This window comes from Doryrhamphus excisus, chromosome 3 (assembly GCF_030265055.1).
Source record: "Doryrhamphus excisus isolate RoL2022-K1 chromosome 3, RoL_Dexc_1.0, whole genome shotgun sequence".
Taxonomy (NCBI): Eukaryota; Metazoa; Chordata; class Actinopteri; order Syngnathiformes; family Syngnathidae; genus Doryrhamphus; species Doryrhamphus excisus.
Window position 1 is genome coordinate 29,588,503 of NC_080468.1, and position 12,425 is coordinate 29,600,927.

Here is a 12,425-nt window from a genome sequence, read left to right on the forward strand (position 1 = left end):
ATGTTTACACAAACAGAATGTCTGGTTACAATACAGAGACATTCAGGTCTAACTGTGCTCATGTTGGATGGGTGATTAACTGTTACTTATCTTGTGGTGTTCATTTTACCATTGCTGGTATTCACTGTATGTCCAATGCTGCCTACCATTGTCGTACTCGTATCACTACAGTTGGTATTGGAAATCCCTTCACATGTATAAATATTAATAAATGCTGAGGTATCACTAGGAAGTGGTTTTGGTTTCCATTGAAGTACCCCAGAGACATTTTTTAACTTCTTCCCACTCCATTTCGAGCTTTCAATGTGTTATATATTATTTCTTCTTGCTGTGGTCTTGATTGTGCTGATTTGTGTGTATCTTGTTGTATCTTTGCGACAGTGCATTTCATTTGTTTTGTTTTTTTGGATTTTGTTGGGTTTTTTTTTTGCTTGAAATAAAATGACAAACAAACAAAATGTTATTTTTACTCATAATATTACAACATTATCTTTGTAAAATGACTTTTTCTCATTAGATTACAACTTTCTTTCCCTCTTAATATTTGGCCGTGAGCCAGTAAAACAGCATGCACGGGCTTCAAATGGCCCCTGGGTGGCACTTTGGACACCCCTGGTATCTCGTGTGTGTGTGTGTGTGTGTGTGTGTGTTCAGTGAAATGAGTCCCTTCCTGGAATAATCCAAAACCAACAATGATGACGAGATTTAATTACAGTAAAGTCTCATTATATCGATATCGGTTATATCGAAGTACTGCTTATTACGATACTATTTTCATTTCCCGGCAAATTTCTAGTCTTTTATGATATAATTAGTTCCGTTATTAGTACGATACCCGGTTATTATGATAATCCGGTTACTACGATGCCCTTTTCATCTCCCGCCAGCCAATTTGGTCTGCTTATATCGATACAAAAGCAGCTTAAATCAATCTTTGCTTAAGGATTTCAATACCAAAAAAGAACACGGCGAACGGCTGCTTCCAGTCAACTTTATTTTTCACACTTCCACCACCAGAGCACAGCACACACACACCGATTCCCGCACTTCCTGGTTCACAGGTCATGCTCAACCCGCCCCACATAGCTGGCCAAACACATGCCTGCAACAGAAGAACCAACTGACATAGCATACACACCTATTCCAACGAAGACACAAGCGTACAAATACATTTAGTATTTCATTGTGTTGTATTCAGATATCTTTTTATCGCTTGCAATAATTACTGTTTTTCATATGTACATGCTGGCGTTCGTGGTTTCTCTCATGTGTATAGATTCTATACACACGAGAGAAACTGTTGCAGGCATGTGTTTGGCCAGCTATGTGGGGCGGGTTGAGCATGACCTGTGAACCAGGAAGTGCGGGAATCGGTGTGTGTGCTGTGCTCTGGTGGTGGAAGTGTGAAAAATAAAGTTGACTGGAAGCAGCCGTTCGCCGTGTTCTTTTTTTGGTATTGAAATCCTTACGCAAAGATTGATTTAAGCTGCTCGACATTGTTCTATACTATAGACCAGGGGTCGGGAACCTTTTTGGCTAAGAGAGCCATGAAGACCAGATATTTTAAAATGTATATCTGTGAGAGCCATATACATTTTTTTAAACATTGAATGCAATAAAATGTGTGCATTTTTATGTAAGACCAACAGTTTTAGATATAATGGGCTCTAATTACGTAGACCAGGCACACTACCCCACGCCAAGGGGGTGTGGCCAGCACACTTTCGTGAGCAGCGCAGTGTCTAATAATAAATCAAATACTTGCTGCCATTAATGCAACTTCTGCTGCTGCATGGTTTTGCACCGTACTCCGTACACATATTTCATTCTTTTGGCCATCTTCGTCAGAAGGCTTAGTTCTGCAGCTTTAGCTAGGTGACTATTTGACTAAAGGAGGAAAGTTTACATTTACATGTTGACATCTTAATGACCGAGGTAGACTACCGCATTACCCAGTAATAATCAAGTTTTGGTGTTTGACCTGGAAAATATCATCAGGAAAGATAGATATGGTTGGCCGTATTGCAGTAGAAAATAGATGGACGAATTAAAATGCATAAGAAAGTTGTTGATTATTTTTAACACGTCATTTCTGTGATGTTTACTTTAAAATGTTAGCAAAAATACATTTTTATTGTGGTAAGAAATGCTTGAGAGACAGATACAGTCATCAAAAGAGCCCTACCTGGCTCCCGAGCCACAGGTTCCCTACCTCTGCTATAGAACAATGTCGAGTGCATTATTGCCCACTTTTAATGCAGTTCGGCGCAGGATCGGATATATCAACAGTCCGGTTATATCGATATTTTTTCCGACTCCCGACAATAGCGATATAACGAGACTTTACTGTATTTCACTCACCAAGTGATGCATTCAATGGCTGTCAGGAGAAGTGCACTATGTGTGTTGATGTTTTAGTGTGAAGCTATAGTTTGTTTGTTTGTCCCCTGCCTGTCTCCATTGTCCATCCATGCTGTTTGTTACGAAGTAAGATGAGACACTCTTGAATCCCGTCCAATTCACACACACACACACCGCACGTGAGCACGGTGACCTGCTGACACAGGACGGTGGGGGCCGCACATCGATCCTCAGCCCCCCGCCCCCACCAGCCCTTAGCAGAGGACTGATAGATGACTTGATAAAGATAAAGCAGAGATAAATCAGCCTGAAGACAGACAGGGGAAGGAGTGCGGGTCAAATGTGTCACGGAGCATTAAAGAGCTGCATCATGAAGATGAGAGTGGGGGGGGGGGGGGGGGGGGTCTGTGCCGCTAATTCCAGTCCACGCAAAACAAAACCTAAATCCTAATTGATAAATTGAATATTTTCACAATTAAAAATATCTTAACAATTTTATAAATACAGTTTTTAACATTATTAGAGCCCTCTAGACATGAAATAACACCCCTATAGTCACCTTAACACTCCTATTACCCAATATAGTAGACATAATAAGAGAAATAAGACAAATTACAGAGACTGGTGCTCGGGGAATTGTGGCGGGGCGGACAGGAAGTGACATGCAAGTTGCCTGTGCATTCGGTATACTGTAAAACAGGGGTGTCCAAACTGCAGCCCTGGGTCCATTTGCCCAGTAATTGCTGGGAGATATTGAAAGGGTGCCATCCTCCCTCGTTTATTGCAGTTTATTGGTTCCAGACATGCCTGTGATAAGTGAATTAAGTAGGATTCCTAATTGATAAATTGAATATTTTCACCATTAAAAGTATCTTAACAATTTTCTAAATACAGGTTTTAACATTATTAGAGCCCTCTAGACATGAAATAACACCCCTATAGTCACCTTAACACTTCTATTACCCAATATAGTAGACATAATATCGGGGAGTTGAGTGGCGGGGCAGACAGGAAGTGACATGGAAGTTGTCTGTGCAGTTGGTATTCCGTAAAAACGGGGGTGTCCAAAGTGCGGCCCGGGGTCCATTTGCTGTGTTGTATTCTAACAAGTTTTAGTCCGACCTTTTTTCTTGTTAGAATACAACTCAGGACCCGGGCCCGCACTTTGGAAACCCCTGTTTTACGGTATGCCAGATGGACAGACGACTTACATGTCACTTCCTGTCCGCCACGCCACTCAGTTCCATTTGCTGTGTTGTATTCTAACAAGTTTTAGTCCGCCCTTTTTTCTCGTTAGAATGCAACTCAGGACCCGGGCCCGCACTTTGGAAACCCCTGTTTTACGGTATGCCAGATGGACAGACGACTTACATGTCACTTCCTGTCCGCCACGCCACTCAGTTCCATTTGCTGTGTTGTATTCTAACAAGTTTTAGTCCGCCCTTTTTTCTTGTGAGAATACAACTCAGCAAATGGAGCCAAAAGCTGCTTGGATACGATAATCCCATCCAGCAGCAGGAGCTGGTTATATCATCCCAGTAACGTGTGGGGGGGCATCGATCGCTACATTAAACATTAAGAGGGACAGCTATATCGGTCAGGATGGAGGAGGGGGGTCGGGAGTGGAGAGTCAATATCGTGTCAGATTAATTACACCCGGCCCCCGCCTTTGACGGGATGTCACACTCGCCGCACCCGTCCCGGGACGGGGATGTATCGTGCCGGCTCTCCCGAGCAGCGTCTGGAGCGTCAGATTTACGGCAGCTGGATGGCCGTTTGTGAAAGAAGCAAACGTGGCACATTTGGATGTGAAGTGGACAACAGGGAGACCATTCACGTCCGACACGGGGGGGGGGGGCGGGCTCTTTCAGGCTCCTCCTGGCGCCTTTTATCGCCGCTTTGCCATGCGACGCATCAATATGTGTCTTTCGCTTCCTACAAAAGTAAGAATAATTTACGGGCTGGCGTATCCCCTCACGCTGATGGATGCGACACGCTGGGACGAGTTCCCACAGCAGCAGAAGGGAAGTGAAAGTGTGACATTGGCTTCCTGTTTGCCAACGCCGCATGTGACGCATGCCGTTAACGGTCACCCGTCTTCGCCAATGCCCTCATGTTTTCTGTCCGTCTGGCTTATCTTGAAATGCTTGGGCATCGTCAAAAGAGCGAGGCGACCTGAGATCAGATAGGAGCGCTCTAATGGATCCCAGATCGCTGAGCCTCTCTGCGCTCGTCCTCCACGACTTCCTGATTGTACAGCACACATGTCCCACACATGTTTCCCTGCGCTCCTGGAAGGAATGGATCCTCTTCTATTGCCTCACTTCCTCTGCCCTCCGTACCCTTTTTTATTAACTTGAAATGTCCAAGAACGTGTCAAAGCAGCGCCTCATAAAGTCCGATATTTCATCCGTTGTGTTGCTGCTTTCCCTCAGCAGCGTGGAGCCGAGCGCTAATGTCATTAGCCCCTCCTGTCAATCAATACCTTCCTTTTTAACCTTTCCAAACCAGCGTGCTGTAATTGTCTTCAGTGGACTCATTGATCCGTCCCAGTAAGACGGCGTTTGGCACGAGCGCGGGGGTCAAGGCGCTCTTTACACCGCAAACGACAAACACGCCAGACAAGACAAGAACCAGATGAGGCCAGGCGTCAGAACTGGAATTCTATTTGTGGACCCGGGACTGGTGTCCCGCTTGAGTTATTGCCAACCAGACTGTCAGGTGCTGAAGGACTCGGCTCGGCCCTGGATAAACATCCAGTGTAAGACTCTCCAGATCCAGTCCTCTCCAGGCACGTCGGGGTTCCCTGCAGTTGGCATTTTATTCTTCAAGCTCAGTAATCCCTCCTTCATCAGGGTTGACTGCGATAAGTCCATTTCTTAGAGTAATGGAAGCCTGTTGTTCCAGCGACCAAGTCTGATCCTTGTGTGGAAGGTTGGCCATCGATGAGAACCAGGACTAACATCCTCCCATGACGGTTTAAATGATTTCTTCACGAAATGACAGTAGCCCTGTAGTAAATTCATAGTGAAGTTGATAAAACGTTAGCATCGCGAACCAATTCATGGAGAAGTTCAGACATTCCATTCAAAAAGAACTCTGGTTCATTTAAACCACGTAAATCTTCATGACCCTGCTTCTAAAAAGTATCGGAATCGAGAATCATTAGGAACTGGAATTGTCGTCACGGTTCAAATGAAAATGATGGCCAACCCTCCTTATATGGCTATCCAAATGTTGCAGTGACATTAGCGACACCTAGTGGCCAGTGTAGCATCCTACATATCATCTTTGAACGTGCCTTCTGAAGGACTAGTTCTATTTTCCATCATTTAGTAATATAATGGTTTTATTTCATTTGAACATGCATCAGATTACAATTGAGTGCATCCCATAATCAGTTCACAGTTCCACATGTCCAAAAGGAGTAGGAAGAAGCAAAGCTTATTAAATCCTACCCCTCCATCTGGTACTTTTACAATCAGTAACTGTTACATTTGTTCACGTCCTGCTTTCCTAATATAATTTAAGTTTTTTTATAGCTTTTTTTTTAACTTGATTTGATTTATTTTTATTTAGAGATTTAGACATTTTTTAAGCTGGAAAATGCTTCAATCAGGCAACAATTTGTAAGACTTGCTTTAAAATGTAGGGAGTGTTCCACCACAAAACAGCCGTGACACAGTAATTCTTCAAGTCGTGATTCCATCCTTATTTAGGAATCAAAGTTTTTTGTATTTAGAGCATAGGAGACCTGTTAATTTTACAGCCTTCTAGATATGAAGTAGCACCCCTACAGTCATCTTTACACTCGAGTACCCAGTAGACAAGACAAGACAATCAGAGAAAATAAGACACGTTAACATTGGGAAAGTTCCTTTTGCACTTCCTGTTTTTCTGTACAGTGTATCGTGGTTAGTGGTGTGTCGGTCATGAACGAACAGGTCAAAATAACTACTTCTGAACAAGGTCATTCATTCATTCATTCATTCATTCATTTTCTACCGCTTATCCTCACGAGGGTCACGGGGGTGCTGGAGCCTATCCCAGCTGTCTTCGGGCAAGAGGCGGGGCACACCCTGGATTGGTGGCCAGCCAATCACAGGGCACATATAGACAAACAACCATTCCCACCCACATTCATACCTATGGACAATTTGGAGTGGCCAATTAACCTTTAACCTTTTTTGTTTTTGGAATATGGGAGGAAACCGGAGTCCCCGGAGAAAACCCAACATGCAAACTCCACACAGAGATGGCCGAGGGTGGAATTGAACTCGGGTCTCCTAGCTGTGAGGTCTACGTGCTAATCACTTGACCGCTGTGCAGCCCTGAATGAGGTCACCCGTTGCAAATGCTTTTTTTTGGCTGGAGAGTCAGTTCACCGTTCCTTTTGTAGGGCGGGACTATCTGCGTGCTTGCCTATCTTATCCTATCGTCGTGCCTCGCTTTTCGGGTGGGTGGGGGTAGCATGACCGAAAGACACCGAGAGATCGATCAACACTGTTGGTGACCTCGTTCATTCCGTTCACAAAAAAAAGTAGTTCTTTTAACCTGTTCGTTCATGACCGACACACCACTAGTCATCAATCACGTGTTGTTGCGCTGTTGAGTTGGAACAAACAGGAACATGAGTGACCGGACTGATTCGACGCAGCTGACCGGGTCTACGAGAGAGATCACAGGCTAACGACCAATTGACCGAAATAGCGGATCTTTTTACTGAATGAACCGGAATTATTGAAATGAATGGTTTTGCCCACCACTAATATTGGTTTGGTGATTGTCTCGTAGATGTAACATTACTGCCACCTGGGGAGGGCCGGGGGGGTATGATGTGAAAATCCAAGCTGACATAGTGCTGGTTATGCTTCCTTCAATACTTCTAATCTAGCATCACACCTCAGGAAGAACATATTGCAGTATTTGCGGTATCTCTTTGTACCCTGCATCCAGTGGCTTCTTTGTTATCACTAACCAAGCCAACATTGAGCATCTATAAGTTACGTGCTTGCAACTCAAAATGCTTCTTTATGTGAACTTTCATTCCCAAATTCCATGTGACTAACTGCAACCTGTGAGGTGCGCTACAAAGATCCTTCCCCTGGGTATGGTTTGTTTTTGTCTCTTCTCCCAGCTTTGTCAGCCCATCCCTCTCATCCCCGCGTGTATGTTTTAGGAATCCCGCAGGAATCCACTCCACATATATTCCCACTAGTGCGGCTCAGCTGAGAGGCCCGTTGTGTCCAAATGTGTGTTGCATAGATTGGGTGGAGCTTGTAGGGGGTTGGGGCACACCATCCCATCCCATCCCGGCTCTTGGGATTTGTTTGTGGTGTCTGTTGAATGGGACCCCCTTGCCCCCCTCTCATGTAATGATCCCTTCACTTCCTAAAGCACTCAGCCATGACCATCACCTTTCTCCCAGCATGACCCCCCCCCCCCCCCACCAACCAACATTTGCATATGTAAAAAGTCGCCGGGGGTCGTCCCTGTTTGTAGCCCAGACAATAGGCTAGGAATGGAAATAAAGAATTCCAGCAAATAGATGGGCCGAGTCCTTTGACCTCATCACTCAAAAGAGACACCAGTGGTCTTCAATCTAACCCTGCTTTATCCCCCCTCAATTTTAGGAGAGTCGCTCTCAAAACCCTCAAGGGGGTTTCTTCCCTCTTCTATTCACTGGTACCTCAGATTATACATAAATATATAATTACATGATATATTTGTATTATTCTTATCCATCTATTTTCTATGCCGCTTATCCTCACTGGATACGCTGGAGCCTATCCCAGCTGTGTGCGGGCGAGAGGCGGGTTACACCCGGGACTGGTGGCCAGCCAATCTCAGGGCACATTATATTATTATTGTAATATTAATTCATATATTCATGATTACATTTGTCAATAAATCGTTAGTATTGTTAGTAAAAATCCACATGGAAGCAAATTCTGTGTATTTTTTCAATACATAAAAATGAAGTGAAATACAAATATAAGGCATTCAGAAGATGCCTTCAAAGATGGCGTGATGATATATAATATTCAACGCTGGTCACCAGGTGTCAGTCATGTTACATTGATGAGACCATAGCCAACGCAGGAAATACCGTACAGAACAGGAAGTTAAAAAAAAAAAACAGTAGGACCATCCCAATCCCAACACGTGTGAGTCTATGTCTTATTTTTTCCTATTATGTCTCCTATACAGGTAGGTGTAAAGGTGACAATAATGATGTCATTTCATGTCTACGGGGCTCTGATTATGGTATAAACATATTTAGAAAGTTGGGAACAGGCTTTCTATGCTCTTACTATGAAACCATTTGATTTATAAATAAGGAAGGAATCCTACTTCGCAGAAATTCAGTTATCAGAGTCCGGTGTTGAACTAGTTAACCGTGATAAACGAGGGATTAATCTGATGGTTAAATACCACCTATTATTACTCTGAAATATGTATATTTCAGTAAGAGTTTACATATTTTTTTCATAAATGAAGAATTTCCAAGCTTAAAATGCCTCATTAAACAAAATCGCGATGATATCTAGTATGTTACTTATGTATGTTATGCTAATGTTACTGTAATGTTGGGTGAGATACAGAAGCACCGGACCCGATTGCCAGAAGAACAGGCTTTTCTTGCAGGTTTGAATAATCCCGGGCTGTCACGGACTATGGCAAGCTAAAACTCAACCCCAACATCGCTTCCTTTCCACCTATACTCCATGTATAGCACTGTTGAAAGTAAATCAATAATAATAATACTAATAAAAGTAGATTAATAAATAGAATAAAAACGCATATATACTATTACTATAGGATGTTAAAACGCGTATTTAGAAGGTTGTAAACTGCCTTTTTTTATGCTGTAACTACAAAAATATTCCATTTAGAAATAAGGAATCCCACTAAGCAGAAATTCCCTCATCACAGTCTCATCTGGAAGCAATTAATGGCAATAAATGAGGGATTAATATAGTTATTGTAGTTATGCACAATATTGTTCGATAACTGTGACGGTGTACGAAAATCGGAAAAGCAAGGTTTGGCTGTCGTCGTCCTAGATTCCGTCTTTCAGAATTAGTTTAGCATCACTAATGCTGTGCTGTGGTTTGACGATTGGAGGCCGGACCCTCGTCAGGTCTGTCTGGGAGATTTTTCTAAATACTTTTTAGTCCCGCTGATATGATGATGCACCAAGATGAAATTTGCTGATTGGTGGAGTAAATAAATTGGTGGTCAAAGTGGTCTCATCCACTTCTTACACTTTGTGCCCAAACTGAACTTGTTGCCCCTACATTTTTGTGAATGAAGTGAAGCATGCAATTACACACACACACACACACACACACACACACACACACACACACACACACACACACAGGTACACACCCACAGACATGAATGAGTCCACCCCTCCCCCCGTTGGAAGTGCACAGCTGCTGCTGTTTACCCTGTCGGGACCAGAAAAACATCCTGTACGGTTCTCTGGCTGAAAACCTCCCCTCACATAATAAACATCGACCCTCAGCACAGCTTGAAGCTCCACTTTGGATGTTTTCTTTTAAGGGGGGGTGCACGCTCCAATGTGAAAGTCCCACCAAGCATACTTCCACCCGTCCGCTTTGATTGACAGGCAAATGAATGAAGTGTAAAGCAGCCATATTGTTTGTCATGATCGACATGTGGATTCAAACAGGAGGAATTCCTCGCAGGCGTGACGTTTGCTTTTCATAACAATCGCCTCGTTTAGCTCCGAGCCTCCTCGGAGGGGCGCGGCGGCCCCGCCGTTGTTGTGTCTGGATAAGTGAAGAAGAAAAAGCGGGCGTCTGGAATGCGAGCGTGCGTACGCACTCTGCGACCCTTCCGTTGGCATGCTGACACCCAAGCGTCGTAGCATCACGTTTACTTCCAAGGTTCTCTGTCCTACTTTTGCAACTCTTCAGACGTACGCGTATTCAAATGTCGCTTGGTGTGTCCGGATCCCAGTTTTAGTTTTTATGCCGCTCCTAAACCTCGGGATGTTTTATATTCATAGTGCCCCACTGGGATCATTTTATAAGCCCCCAAAATGAGCACTTTTATGGGTACTAATATCACTGATCACTTGTGTAAATATCCTGTACTGTATACTTAATATATTGTAGTACTACAATGTCAACAGAGCAAATGATCCGTGATTATCGTGCTTACATGTGTTTGGTGGTCTATTTGTCGCAGCGGTGGCCTTTCACAGCCCTCCCGTCACCATCAAGAAGGAGCCGCAGAGCCCGGGCTCGGACCCCAGCCAGTCATGTAGCCACAAGCAGAGCTTCAGCTACCCCAACGGAGAGCAGTGCCTTTACGCCAGGTATACGTGCTAACACGCACAAACTAGGATCAATCATGTTTTTATCAACCACTACTGTGCTAAGAAGACACACATTGTGTAACGGATCACCGTCTGAATCCAGGAATTTCTCAAAGGAATCTTTAAAAATTGCCAGACGGTGTTTGGTTTTTGGGCATATAACAAAAAAATGCTCACTTTTAGCACATTTAGCCAAACCAGTACATTACACTATCATGCTCGTTGTTAGCATTGCTAGCATGCTAACATTAGCGTACTAGCATTTTTTGCTATTTTCATGGGTAGACACATATATGAACACATGGCAGTATCATGCTTGGTGTTAGCATGCTCACATAAGTTCAAGTTCAAGTTCAAAAACACTTTATTTATCCCCGAGGGGCAATTTAAAGGACACAAAGAGCAGCATATGGAATAAAAATGTAGAAAGCAGACAAGGACAAGTAAAAGAGCAGACACAACTGAACATACATGTACCTAAGAGAATAAATAGTAATTACATAATTTAAAAAGTATAACAAGCTAAAGGGAGGTTGTGCGAAATCTGGATAGGGAGGGGTCCAAGTTCAGAAGCCGGACTGCTGTGGAGACAAAGGTAGCCCTCCTCCTTTGTGTTCTACATCGTGGGCATCTTAGTCTCCGACCCGATGGAAGCCACTCAAACACAGGGTGTAGCGCGTGGGAGGGGTCCTGTAGGATCCTGTATGCAGTCCGGGTTATTTGTTGATCGCAGTATGTAGGAAGAGGTCTCACAGGATGGCCAATGATTTTGGAACAAACATTTAAAATACTGGTTAAACGAGTCCCATCCTGTAGATGCAGTGAATAAAACCATGAAAAGGCCAAAAAGTTCTCAATGAAAGCATAATAGAAGGTCAGCAAAATTTTAAGCATAAGCATAGTGCCGGTTTTAGATGTTTTCATGGGAAAACACGTACATAAGGCGATATTATGCTAATAACAGCATTACTAGAATGCTAACATTAGCATAGTAGCATTTTTACACATTTTTAGACACTATTATACAATGCATGTTTAGCATTGCTGGCATGATAATATTAGCATAGTAGCATTTGTCATTTTTTCCATTTTCTTAGGTAGACACTATTCTGTTTCTGATTCTGGTTGGTATTGCTAGCATGCTAATGTGAGCATACTAGTATTTCTTTGTGATTTTCATGAATATGCAGACACTTAGTGCTTAGTAGTAGTCGCTACACAATAGACCTTAACTGTTAATGAACTAGGTTGGTACAACCAAGTCACTACCGTAGTAGTAGTAAACATGTTATTATTCAACTCATTTTGTAGTATTTGGTAGGGCGCAGTACCTGGTACACACAGTACTCCCTTTTTGCGGCTTCTCTATCACGTATTTTCCTTAATAAATTATGCTGTTTTGTGGTTGAATAGGACCTGTTATTTGTCCAAAAATATGCACATTAAAGCACAATTTTGCATTTTTTGCATAAAAATGGCTAAATGAAGTAAAAGACAACTATAAGGCATTCAGATGATGCATTTCAATACATGATTTTTTTTAAATTATTTTAACATTTTAAAAACAATGTATTTATTTTAAGCGGTCGAAAATGAATGAATGTATTTATTTTAAAAATGCATGAAGTATTTATTTTGATCATCTATAGGGAGGGATGACTGTACTTGGTAGTACACACACTAGTAAAGGAGGTAGTGCATAATATTTAAG

At 42.8% G+C, this 12,425-nt stretch overlaps 1 protein-coding gene across 7 annotated transcripts in view; it reads left to right on the forward strand.

The window, feature by feature from the left end:
- The window catches only part of etv4 (ETS variant transcription factor 4), a 45,971-nt gene that overhangs the window by 26,193 nt on the left and 7,353 nt on the right, over positions 1–12,425 (forward strand). For all 7 annotated transcript variants that reach the window (XM_058065810.1, XM_058065811.1, XM_058065805.1 and 4 more), the window contains one exon: positions 10,585–10,714. In XM_058065810.1, coding sequence (XP_057921793.1) covers positions 10,585–10,714 — 130 coding nt within the window. The remainder of the gene's footprint in view (positions 1–10,584; positions 10,715–12,425) is intronic.